The sequence below is a fragment of the Schistocerca nitens genome, chromosome 4, assembly GCF_023898315.1.
Source record: "Schistocerca nitens isolate TAMUIC-IGC-003100 chromosome 4, iqSchNite1.1, whole genome shotgun sequence".
Taxonomy (NCBI): domain Eukaryota; kingdom Metazoa; phylum Arthropoda; class Insecta; order Orthoptera; family Acrididae; genus Schistocerca; species Schistocerca nitens.
This window is the reverse complement of record NC_064617.1, coordinates 900,531,169-900,545,134: the sequence shown is the minus strand read 5'-3', so window position 1 is coordinate 900,545,134 and position 13,966 is coordinate 900,531,169. Positions and strand designations below refer to the sequence as shown.

Below are 13,966 nucleotides of genomic sequence, written 5' to 3'. Positions count from 1 at the left end.
GTGTTTTATTATTATTATTATCATTATTGTTGTTGTTGTTGTTGTTGTTCTCGTTGTCGTTGTCTTCAGTCCTGAGACTGGTTTGATGCAGCTCTCCATGCTACTCTATCCTGTGCAAGCTTCTTCATCTCCCAGTACTTACTGCAACCTACATCCTTCTGAATCTGCTTAGTGTATTCATCTTTTGGTCTCCCTCTACGATTTTTACCCTCCACGCTGCCCTCCAATGCTAAATTTGTGATCCCTTCATGTCTCATAACATGTCCTACCAACCCGTCCCTTCTTCTTGTCAAGTTGTGCCACAAACTCCTCTTCTCCCCAATTCTATTCAGTACCTCCTCATTAGTTATGTGATCTACCCATCTAATCTTCAGCATTCTTCTGTAGCACCACATTTCGAAAGCTTCTATTCTCTTCTTGTCCAAACTATTTATCGTCCATGTTTCACTTCCATACATGGCTACACTCCATACAAATACTTTCAGAAATGACTTCCTGCCACTTAAATCTATACTCGATGTTAACAAATTTCTCTTCTTCAGAAACGCTTTCCTTGCCATTGCCAGTCTACATTTTGTATCCTCTCTACTTCGACTATCATCCGTTATTTTGATCCCCAAATAGCAAAACTCCTTTACTACTTTAAGTGTCTCGTTTCCTAATCTGATTCCCTCAGCATCACCCGACTTAATTCGACTACATTCCATTATCCTCGTTTTGCTTTTGTTGATGCTCATCTTGTATCCTCCTTTCAAGACACTGTCCATTCCGTTCAGCTGCTCTTCCAAGTCCTTTGCTGTCTCTGACAGAATTACAATGTCATCGGCGAACCTTAAAGTTTTTATTTCTTCTCCATAGACTTTAATACCTACTCCGAATTTTTCTTCTGTTTCTTTTACTGCTTGCTCAATATACAGATTGAATAACATCGGGGAGAGGCTACAACCCTGTCTGACTCCCTTCCCAACCACTGCTACCCTTTCATGCCCCTCCACTCTTATAACTGCCATCTGGTTTCTGTACAAATTGTAAATAGCCTTTCGCTCCCTATATTTTACCCCTGCCACCTTCAGAATTTGAAAGAGAGTATTCCAGTCAACATTGTCAAAAGCTTTCTCTAAGTCTACAAATGCTAGAAATGTAGGTTTACCTTTCCTTAATCTATTTTCTAAGATAAGTCATAGGGTCAGTATTGCCTCACGTGTTCCAACATTTCTGCGGAATCCAAACTGATCTTCGCCGAGTTCGGCTTTTACCAGTTTTTCCATTCGTCTGTAAAGAATTCGCGTTAGTATTTTGCAGCTGTGACTTATTAAACTGATAGTTCGGTAATTTTCACATCTGTCAACACCTGCTTTCTTTGGGATTGGAATTATTATATTCTTCTTGAAGTCTGAGGGTATTTCGCCTGTCTCATACATCTTGCTCACCAGATGGTAGAGTTTTGTCGGGACTGGCTCTCCCAAGGCCGTCAGTAGTTCCAATGGAATGTTGTCTACTCCCGGGGCCTAGTTTCGACTCAGGTCTTTCAGTGCTCTTCACGCAGTATCATATCTCCCATTTCATCTTCATCTACATCCTCTTCCATTTCCATAATATTGTCCTCAAGTACATTGCCCTTGTATAGACCCTCTATATACTCCTTCCACCTTTCTGCTTTCCCCTCTTTGCTTAGAACTGGGTTTCCATCTGAGCTCTTGATATTCATACAAGTGGTTCTCATTTCTCCAAAGATCTCTTTAATTTTCCTGTAGTCGGTATCTATCTTACCCCTAGTGAGATAAGCCTTTACATCCTTACATTTGTCTTCTAGCCATCCCTGCTTAGCCATTTTGCACTTCCTGTCGATCTCATTTTTGAGACGTTTGTATTCCCTTTTGCCTGCTTCATTTACTGCATTTTTATATTTTCTCCTTTCATCAGTTAAATTCAATATTTCTTCTGTTACCCAAGGATTTCTACTAGTCCTCGTCTTTTTACCTACTTGATCCTCTGCTGCCTTCACTACTTCATCCCTCAGAGCTACACATTCTTCTTCTACTGTATTTCTTTCCCCCATTCCTGTCAATTGTTCCCTTATGCTCTCCCTGAAACTCTGTACAACCTCTGGTTTAGTCAGTTTATCCAGGTCCCATCTCCTTAAATACTCACCTTTTTGCAGTTTCTTCGGTTTTAATCTACAGTTCATAACCCATAGATTGTGGTCAGAGTCCACATCTGCCCCTGGAAATGTCATACAATTTAAAACCTGGTTCCTAAATCTCTGTCTTACCATTATATAATCTATCTGGTACCTTTTAGTATCTCCAGGATTCTTCCATATATACAACATTCTTTTATGGTTCTTGAACCAAGTGTTAGCTATGATTAAGTTATGCTCTGTGCAAAATTCTACCAGACGGCTTCCTCTTTCATTTCTCTCCCCCAATCCATATTCACCCACTATGTTTCCTTCTCTCCCTTTTCCTACTGTCGAATTCCAGTCACCCATGACTATTAAATTTTCGTCTCCCTTCACTACCTGAATAATTTGTTTTATCTCATCATACATTTCATCGATTTCTTCATCATCTGCAGAGCTAGCTGGCATATAAACTTGTACTGCTGTAGTAGGCATGGGCTTTGTGTCTATCTTGGCCAAAATAATGCGTTCACTATGCTGTTGGTAGTAGGTTACCCGCACTCCTATTTTTTTATTCATTATTAAACCTACTCCTGCATTACCCCTTTTTGATTTTGTATTTATAACCCTGTATTCATCTGACCAAAAGTCTTGTTCCTCCTGCCACCGAACTTCAGTAATTCCCACTATATCTAACTTCAACCTATCCATTTCCCTTTTTTAAATTTTCTAACCTACCTGCCCGATTAAGGGATCTGACATTCCACGCTCCGATCTGTAGAACACCAGTTTTCTTTCTCCTGATAACAACGTCCTCCTGAGTAGTCCCCGCCCGGAGATCCGAATGGGGGACTATTTTACCTCCGGAATATTTTACCCAAGAGGATGCCATCATCATTTAACCGTACAGTAAAGCTAAATGCCCTCGGGAAAAATTACGGCTGTAGTTTCCCCTTGCTTTCAGCCGTTCGCAGTGCCAGCACAGCAAGGCCGTTTTGGTTAGTGTTGCAAGGCCAGATCAGTCAATCATCCAGATTGTTGCCCCTGCAACTACTGAAAAGGCTGCTGCCCCTCTTCAGGAACCACACGTTTGTCTGGCCTCTCAACAGATACCCCTCCGTTGTGGTTGCACCTATGGTACAGCCATCTGCATCGCTTAGGCACGCAAGCCTCCCCACCAACGGCAAGGTCCATGGTTCATGGGGGTAGTTATCATTATTATTATTATTATTATTATTAAAAAAGCAAGCATCGATCTCGTCTGCTAGTGTCGACTTGGGGATGACTGGAAGTGTTTATCGAAAATCTTCTGAGAGTATGAGTAGAGCTCCCCCCCCCCCCCCTCCCCCCCCGTCACTTCAGAGTTTCCTCGCAAGTCTTGCAGTCTTCACTTAAAACTTCCAGGCTAATAGGCCATGGTTGATATATAAAACTCTCCCCTAACGTATTATCTCTGTCTGCGGGAGACACCGTGCGAGGTAAAACAGCGAACTGCGAAAGGGAACTCGAGGAAGTGCTGATTATTTAGGCAGTGCAGAGGGTGCCACTGTCCATCATGTGGCTTTGGCTATGAGACTGCCTCTGGTAATACCAACATTCTCAATTGAAAGTAATTGATCGTCACACTTCCAGTGCAACGCTGACATCAAAATTTTATCTATTTAACACCTTCCTCTTTCCTGTTAAAATTATTATGGTGTTTATCAATCTCGATAGCCTCTCTGTACATGCACACATAATAATGCGAGGTTTTACATAAGGCGCCATCTCGCTGAATTTTATTTCATGATCACCTTCCTTGTAAACATGCTCTGCTACAGCCGATTTATCTGTGTGACCCAGGCGCAATTCCTCTTATGTTCAACAAGACGGATGTCAACACTTCTCTTTGTGGTACCGATATAAAACTGTCCACAACTATAAGAAATTTTATATACCTCCAGTGTAGCCAAAGGATGTCATGCATCTTTTGCTGATCTTAAATATTATGTACATGTAAGCCATCTAACAAAGGCACAAAGGAAAGCACTGAGGGATATCACTGCAGGTAAAATTATTATTGTTCTTTCTGCAGATAAGGATAATGCCACTGTCATATTGAAGAGCGAGGACTATCGTGGAAAGATCAATGATATTTTGGTTGCCTCCAATTACAAAAAACTTCAGAATGATCCGACTATGAAGATTTTAAAAATGACCAATCTACTAATGAAAGCGTCTTCAGCCTCCTCCGACGATAAGAAGCTGCTTTATAAAACAGAAGCATACCCACCTGGACTCTATGGATTACCCAAAGTGCATAAACCTTGAGGTTCCTTTGAGAATAACTATCAGCGCCTTAGGGGTCCCACCCATGAGTTAACTAGACACCTTGCCTCATTGCTGCAACCTTTTGTTGGTAGGACTGACAGTCATATTAAAAATTCAGCTCATTTCATTGATAAGTTAAAGGAAATGAGCGTGGGCCCGGATGATATCCTCGTTAGTTTTGTGTCATTATTTACCATGATTCTGGTAAATGAAGCTATCTCATGCATAGCGGATATTTTTCCTACCGATATTGTGTCATTATTCCGACACTGCCTCACCACAACCTACTCTCAGTACAATATTGACTTTTATGAACAGATTGACGGGTGGCTATGGGCAGTCCTCTTAGTCCTGCTGTGGCTAACTTGTTTATGGAGACTTGTGAACAACAGGTGTTGCAGACTGCCAGTAAGAAACCAGCCAAATGGTATTACTGTGTCAGTGACACTTTCATAGTATGGACACACGGAGCAGAGGAACTGGATGCCTTCCTGACACATCTAAACAGCATTAATCCGAAAATTCAATTTACTATGGAGATGGAGAGTAATGGACAACTGAATTTTCTGGATGTGTCTGTGATTAAACAATGGGATGGAACATTGGGCCACAAGGTGTATAGGAAGGCACACATACTGATGATTATGTGCATAAAGATTCAAACCACCACCGTAGACAAAAAAGAGGCGTAATAAAAATCCTGGTAGACAGGGTGTGCAAAATTTGTAAACCTGATTATTTAAAAGATGAGATTGAATGAACACCTATGGTCGACTTTTGTGAAGAATGGCTATTCTAGCAAGGAGATAGATTAAGCACTTTGCTCTAGGCAGAGAATCAGGAACGATGACTAACAACAGCCTCACAATGGCAAGGTTTTTCTTCCGTTCATTAATAAGGTCACAGATTGCATTGTGAAAGTGTTAAACAAGTATGGGGTGGAAACTACTTTCAGACCCACCAGAAAAATAAAAGAATATTTAAGATTGGCAAAAGATGCACAATATCCTTTGGCTACACTGGGGGTATATAAAATTCCTTGTAGTTGTGGACAGGTTTATATCGGTATCACAAAGAGAAGTGTTAACACCCGTCTTGTTGATCATAAGAGGAATTGCTGCCTGTGTCACGTGGATAAATCGGCCGTAGCAGAACATGTTTACAAGGAAGCTGATCATGAAATAAAATTCAGTGAGACGAGCATCATATCTAAAACCTCACATTATTATGCGCACATGTATAGAGATGCTACCGAGACTGATAAACAGAGTAATAATTTAAGCAGGAAAGAGGGTGTAAAACTGGATAAAATTTGGATGTCAGCATTGCACCAATAGCATGATGATCGATTACTTTCAATCGAGAATGTTGGTATTACCAGGAACAGTCTCATAGCCAATGCCAGCTGATGGACAGTGGTGCACTCTGCACTGCCTATATAATCAGCACTTCCTCGAGTGTTCTTTGCAATTTGCTGTTTTACCTCAGAGGATATCTCCCGCAGTCGGAGACGAAACATCGGGGGAGAGTTTTATGCATCGACCACAGCCTATTAGCCAGGAAGTTTTAAGTGAAGACAATACGGGCCATGAAAGTTTACATTGTATGATCAAGTCTTGCAATGTTCTGTCCATGGCTTCGAGTGACTATTTTTTTATTTGCCATTATGCATTTGTCTCAGAAGATAATTTTAGCTTGCTTTAGAAGTTCACCCCATCCAGATGCTCTTGAGATTTTACATTCCGGGAACTGTCCTTTGGGTATATGCAATGGTAATTGTAGGGCGGAATGGGCAGTTCGTTGTCCTTCCCTAAGTGTGGCTGTAATGCTGGGTGATGACAATGCACGTGTGACGTGTTATTTAGCAAGTATTTTTGGAAGCAAAAGATTTATTAGAAACATTTTCCTGGTACTGCCTGGACTGTCCAAATAAATAATTCCGCCAGTGTTGTGGTCAATAAGGTCGATGAAAATGTTGTAAATTTCCTTTTCATTGTCATTGATGAGTGGTTTGTTGTGAGCAATGTATAGAAGTAGATGAATTATGATGTAGCATTTTTCCTCTGTAATTTTGATTTTAGTACACTGATAGCATATTTTGTTGTTACTTGCATCCCAAGTTGTACTAAGGTCTGGTTGTTTATTGCTAAACGTTTATCTTCTAGGCGAATGAGTATTTCATTGAAGATGTTCATTGAATTTGACGGTCATTTCAGGATGAGCTTGTCAGATTTGGTACATTATGTCATCACTCATACTCTCTTCAAAGAAGTCCCATAGCTGTTTTGGATTCGATGGGTTAACTACTGTTAGAGTTATGGCAAATCAGTCCCTCATTTGTTCAGCCGAGGGTTTGAGTGAGGCTTCTTGTAGTGTTGATTCCCACTGGTTACATTTTCCAGTAGTCCTTAGTGTTGGCATGCTTTTCGATACTTCTGGCATAGGCAACCATCAACAATCTTGAGCCGGCCGGAGTGGCCGAGCGGTTAAAGGCGCTACAGTCTGGAACCGCACGACCGCTACGGTCGCAGGTTCGAATCCTGCCTCGGGCATGGATGTTTGTGATGTCCTTAGGTTAGTTAGGTTTAAGTAGTTCTAAGTTCTAGGGGACTTATGACCACAGCAGTTGAGTCCCATAGTACTCAGAGCCATTTTTGAACAATCTTGAGATCTGTGGAACTTGCTCCTTAGTTGGTGTAGCAACATCTGGAGATAGAAACATCAGCATTATTCAGATATACTGTGTAAACTTTACCTAGTGCACCAGTTTTCATGATTCTTGGATGATCTTGTATTGGAATTCCTTGTTTTCATCATTGAAAGGTTTTTCTTTTTGTGTTCCATGTATAATAGGTAGGGACATTGACATGTAGTAATGTTTTCACAAATGGAGCCATCTGGCACAGGTGGTAAAAAGCTATTGATGTTGTGTTGTGAGGTGGTTTGCTTGCAGTTTTTCTGGTGATGCTTTTGTGAAGTAAACTCTCTGTCAATGCTCCAAATGTACTGCTAGATGTTGCACAGTTGGCTCGCGTTCATATTTGGGAAAACCAAAAATCTGCCACAATGCTTCCTTACTGGTAACGTATCTCTCCATTTGTTACATGAGGATCTGTCGTTACTGTTTTGTTGTTCATTGTCTTTGGCTATTAGAAAAACTGCCATGTCACTGCCTTTGTTCACAAACTTACAGACATATTTGATGGATGTCACTGAATTGCAGTAGTCTACATTTATGTGTACTTGGAACGTTTTGGAAAGCAGTGTGTTACATGGTACTACACATTGATTATCTATTCCCAGTTTGTCGCTGCCCCATATTTGTATTTTTGCTGTGAAGCCACTGTTTCTGGATGATCATCTTCTGCATTTGGGATAGCCATCAACTCTGGTTTGTGTGTTGTCTTTTTTTACATCACTCATACATTGTGAAATGGGGTTTAATGGCCCTTATGGACCATGAATCACGTTTTTCACTATGTCGTGCAGTTCCATATCTTCTTGTGGATTGGGAAATTCAGCTTGGGTGATTTTGTCAATATCCATGGGATGAGTTCTTTATGATATTGTGTAGGTGAGGCAGTCCTCGTTTTTGACATTCGATTGTGCAGCACTTAGCGGTTCCAAAGGTATGGTGTTTTGTAATGACTTCAATAAATCCCACTAGTTTTTGCCAGAAAACTTGGGGTATTATGTTGTGTCGATGCATGGGGGCTCGTCCGTATCTTAGTTGTACTTTGATATCTGGCCACAACAAGTTGCATATGGATGTTACAAAGAGGTCATGTCATCCATATTTTCTTATGTAGCTTGTGGCATCTTGAGAGTATTCGTTTGTGTGTCTCGAACTTCCTATGTATGATGAGTGTAAGATTACAATTGTTCCATTGTTCATCAGTGTTTCCATTATTATGATTGAGTCTCAAAGGTGGATGTATTCTTCCATGCACAGTTTCTTCCGATTCAGTCTTATGTAAAGCATCTGTTCCACTTCTATTTTTGCATACATATATACCAGGAATTGTTGGAATAAACGGTAAGTGTTGAGAATGTGATTGTGAATTTCATTGTCTCTGATCATGAAGTGATAAGAATAGAACTCCTTGGAAGTGACTTTCTTCGTTTGTTTCTATGTCTGTTTCGGGTTGGATTTGTTTCACATTAAAATGATGTCCATCCTCTCCATGCAGAAATATGAATGCATACTGGAGGGCGTCATATGAACGAATGTCTCTGCAATGCATTGTAGCCCTTCTCTTCTTCATTTTAAAATTATGCCAGAGCTTGTGTTTTCATTATTCACAGTTACAATGGTGACTTTGTTTATCTGAGGTGCATTAAGATGACATTCGTGTTCTCCAAGTGGTGTTACATTCGTGTTCTCCAAGTGGTGTTTTGTTGGCTTGAATTATAATTTTATAGCCATCATAAATCATCTGGTCTAATGCTGTTTTGAATATGTGATCCACTGATAATTGTGCATCGTTCATCAATTTCTGTTTCTTAATGAAATATGCTTCCAGAAATTTGTGGTCTTCGTAGGGTAGTGGTAGTAATGATCCCATGTTGTGATAGATTTGTCCTGAGATGGAAAAAACATAATTGATTTCATCTCTGTTAGTGTTGATCGAAGTGACAATGAAAGAAGTCATTTTGAAGCAGGCTTTATACATTTTTATATTTTGAAGAAAATTTTTTTATTCTGGAGTTTCCCGGTCATAATGCAAAAATTTCTGTGTAGGTGCTTCCAGTGATGGTAATCGAATGTTTCCATTCATGCAACAGAATCCTTGTGTTTCTCTATTGAACTTCTTCACATTGCAAAATGGGCAGATATTATCCATTTTTTGATTATGGTGTTTTTGTGTTTGTTATATTCTTTCATTGGGTCGTAGTGGAATGTTCTATTTTTTGGGTTGTGCTGTTTACTTTTCCTCGTCTGTGCTTCTTATAGGGTGATATTTCCATGGCAGGCTTGAGTTCACAGTCTTTTTATAAGGTTGTGTTGCAATTCTTGATTCTTTAATCCGTTCATTTTGTTGTTCTTCGGTTTCTCTCATTCTAATGGTGCTCATTCTCGTTCGTTGGAAATTTAAAAGTGCTTCACATTCTTCGTCTGTTTCATTTTTTTTGCTGTTCTTTTTGTTTTTGTCATTTTGCTTCAGAACTGGCAAGATTGCTGCTTCTTTTATGCTTGGGCATTGTCTAAGATATAAATCAAATCAATCTCTTATCAGCAAATACATGAAGTAAACTTTACAAACTTTTCATACTTTATTTTCATTTAATTTTCAGCCACTGTATTATTTTAACTACTCACACTTCTGTGTTTGTGTTTATTCACTCACTGCGCTACTTTTTCGGTTCCTCCTTCGTCACTGATAAGAAACTGATGTTTGAACCTACAATGGATCTTGCTTTATATACCCCCTACGAATGGGTAGCCCCACCATTGGAGAATTGGAGAATGTACCAAAAAGGCTTTGATTGGTCCACAATGCTTCAGAACATTCCACAGCATTCAAGAGAATTTTGGAATCTTCCACAATGATGTGGGATGTTCCCGAACATTGTAGAACATCCCAGATCATTGCAGAACATTCCGGAATGTTGTGGAATGCTCTCGAATATTCTCAAATGCTCATGAATGTTCTGGAGTGCTCTAGAAAATTCTGGAGGGCAAAACTTCCCAGCCCTTATATCTTCGAAAGCACACTCTTCAGATAGAAATGGGAGCCTTTTTCATGGATGGGGCATAAAGGGCTACCACACCATATAACTCCCTTGATTGTACTGGGACTTATTTCTGAGTTTTAGCAGCACGCACATTGTACATTTACTTTTATAATATATATATTGATTATTGATACATATTTCATTATGTTGAAATGAACAGTGGTAATGGACGTTTGTGACTATATTACTCTTTATCCAATGTAAGTCACTCACTCGCTCCTTACCTCCCTTTCTCCCTCCCCCCTCTTCCTCGATCCAGATATGTGATCAAAGATTTAATGAGACCTCTGGTTTTTAACAGTCATTTGTGATTACTTAATGCATTAAATGTTTTGTGCCTACAGCTGATAGGCAGGAGTGTCGCGCAGCTGTTTCGCAAGGAGGTCCGAATTGCAGATCTTCCCCGAATGGAACTTCCTCCGAAGCCTAAGATGAGGGACCTTCTTGAAACTGAAGATGTTGGTCTTTGTAAACTTTTTGATGTTGTTGACTGAAAGAACATGACACTGCATTATTCTTCTCCAAGAAAATTAAATTTCAGAGTGAGAGAGAGAAATCTAATAATGCTTGCAAAAAGAATTGCTATGCAATTCTTTGTGTACAGCAGATAGAGTAGTATGTATGTAAGTTTTTAATGCCATTAAGGGGCATTATAACTGTATTATGACAATATTATCTATACTGCTTCTATTATGTTGTGATCTGCTAGAAATATCTATAGTAACATGGAATGTTTTTCTCATATGACTCAAGTCTAGAGAAAACTTACTAAATAATAATGAAAGTAAGTCATAAATGCTGTGAATTTCTGAGTAAGGTTTTTTTTTATTGCTCTTAGAAGGAAAGTGCGGCGGGAAACACTCATGGCAGTTGGCTATTGCCGGAATTGACTTTATTTATTCAAGCTGTTGGGGTAAAATATTGCAGTCATGTACTATTGTATGTTTATTTATAAATAACTAATGAACCAGATACATTTGTGAAGAAAGAAAGATTACAGTTATGTCAGGTGAATGCTTGATGAGATTTAATGACCTTTTTTTCTTTTTGGCCGTTTTCATTGTTTAATCTCTGGAAGGCAGAGGTAAATTAATAATTTTTGAATGAAACTTCACTACTATTGTAAAATAATTTAGGTTGTTGGTTGTAATCTTGTTTCTAGATGAAAATGAACTTATTGAGGTCATTTTAGGTATCAGCAAACTGCATTAAAAGATACTGTGTAATGTAGCAGTGTTACTGATTCATTTTTTTCCTTCTTCCTCTTTGCTACTCTGTTTCTGTTGTTGTTTTTTTGCCCTGCTGAGATTATATTTGCCAGTGTTCCATTGGACTTATGTAAGTTTTTTTTGTTATCAAATGTAGATGGAAAAAGATCTACACACAAAAATGTCAATTTCAATGGGGTAGACAGAGTATGGCAGATGTGCTGCTTTTAGAATCTGAGAAACATTCATCAGACAAAAGTGTGGCAAAAATGATATTAAGTAGTCAAATCACCCTTATTGGGAAACAGTGGAGGGTGTTTTCTGTTTGGCGTTTTAGATATTACCCTCCTCCATCATCCTACTCACCATCCCCTCAGTAAGTAATTATACATTCTGTTTTTGTTTGATTGCAGTATCAATTTGGTGCCATTTTAGTTATAAATATTTAATTTCGTTTTTTGAATACTAGAAAGTTAATGTAAAATAATGAGCTTTTAAGTTAGGATACTTTTTCTACACAAATTATCTGATGGTGCAAACTTTTATTTAGTAGATTTAAAATAGCCCCCCCCCCTCAAAAAAAAAATTCTTTGAAAAACACACAGTGTGATAACAATGTTGAGTCATAAGTATCTGCATTTAAAATTTGTCCTCTAATTCCACTCAGATTTACAGTGTACATAATATGCATGTCATAAAAGTTTCAAATGAATGGACTGTCGGATTAACTTAACATTATAATTAAATGTACTATTAGGAACCAAATATATTTGAAATTTTATTGTACATTTAATAATTACTGGAAAGTCAGTGTAATGACATTTCTATAAACAAAAGTCAATTTTAAAATTAAGTGTGTCTGATGTGAGCTATAAGGATCACTCTATATAAATCTCATAAATCCATTTGTGTCATACATGAGAATCCTTTGACTGACTTCATTTAATTAATAAGTGTCACATATTTTAATGCTACAGTTTTGTTCAATTGCATCTATGTGCTACACAGTGTATAGACTGAAGGTCTTGTGAACAAATTTATGTCAATACTAAATGTCAATTGAAATGTAGAATTGTGCTCGTTCAAGATTTTATCAATAAATAAAATATATAAGCCATTTCAGTTGCACTTGGAATTTGTTGCTGACATATCCCCAAGCATTAACATAGCTCAGTTTCAGGACTGCCCAAAGAATAATTTCTTTTTGCAGAGCTGGTCAGTAGATGCAGGTTGGAGTTTGTGATTAGTGCACTTCCTTTGGAATCTCCAGTACTACTGTAAGAGGTGATGAGAAGGTTGGAGTAAACAGAGGAGGCACTCAGTTTGACTGAAGTAGAGTTGGCCAGGGGATGCAATGTTACCAACTAGCAGGATCTGAACAAATATTTCCAGTTTAGGAAGCAATCAGAAAATACAGTAAGGGTTCATTTGGTGAAAGAGGGCGAATAGACTTCCCCAAAGCATGTTTCAGCACACTTTATGTGCCACATCGAGCAGCATTTTCACAGAGAGGAATATTGATTTTGTAATCAACAAATAAAATATTTTTGGTTATGTCAAAGATCAGATGCGTAGCAGGTAGATTATCTTTTTAAGTATTAATAAATTCCAAAGAGTGAAAATGGTGATTATTTGTAAGATACTTGGATTTAATAACTGTTTCTTAATTTAATTATTAAGAGTCAATATTTTTTTCTTGTTGCACACAAAAATAAGTTCTTTGTTCTTAATTTATTGGCTTTGCTGCAACACAATGAAACTTCTTTCTCTTTCTCTCCATGTTAAAACTAACAATATTAGTTTCCCTGGTGACATTGTTTTCATGACCTTGGTTTAAGGCATGTTATGTGCCCCTAAAACCAGTTTCACTGGCTGTGAAAGCCTGCATTGTTTGATCATAATATTACCGTCAGTTTCAGTCACATCAATAGACTTTTCTACATGCATCTGCAGTTACATCCTGCTAGACGACAAGATCTGCTATGTCCTACCAAATACAATGCCAGTTTTATACAGCTCTCACTGTCTTTTCAGTGAACCAAGCTCCCTGTTCAATATATTACTACCTTTCATTCTGATGTAAATTTTTAATTCCATATACTCTGCTGTTTGATCAATGGGGGATACTGAATTTAAATGGAATACGACTGTATGGAACTCACAAATTGACTACCATTGAAGAAGGTATTTCCCAAGAGTTTCTTTTGGTCAAGTCCACTGTTAATAAGACTGCTCAAGTGGAAATGCTGGCAGGCACTAAATCTAGTTAGTGTCCTTGTAAGCCTTGGAAACGAACCAAAGGTATCAAGAGACAGAAAGTACATTTTATAAACCCATTGTCAGTTATCATTGTTAGCCCCTGAAAAAGAATTTCATTATAGCTTAGACACAGAGGAAAATGATAAAGTGACCCATCGGGAAAGTGGAAGACTTCATGGTGGAGTCATAATACATGCAGATCTCAGATGGATGTATGTGGGCCTTATGATGTCTAGCTAACTTTATTTACCTAAATGTGCCCAAAGCAAATTGAAGATTTTCTGGCTCAGTCTGTTTGAGACCACACCTTAAGACCCATTGAAAATGTCTC

The 13,966-nt window shown here is 38.5% G+C and overlaps 1 protein-coding gene across 1 annotated transcript in view; it reads left to right on the top strand.

Moving 5' to 3' along the window:
* LOC126253448 (exportin-5) overlaps positions 1 to 12,493 on the top strand; it is a 209,537-nt gene extending 197,044 nt beyond the window's left edge. Inside the window, exon 18 of the mRNA XM_049954794.1 lies at positions 10,513 to 12,493. Coding sequence (XP_049810751.1) covers positions 10,513 to 10,662 — 150 coding nt within the window. The 3' untranslated portion in view covers positions 10,663 to 12,493. The remainder of the gene's footprint in view (positions 1 to 10,512) is intronic.
* Positions 12,494 to 13,966: the final 1,473 nt, after the last annotated feature.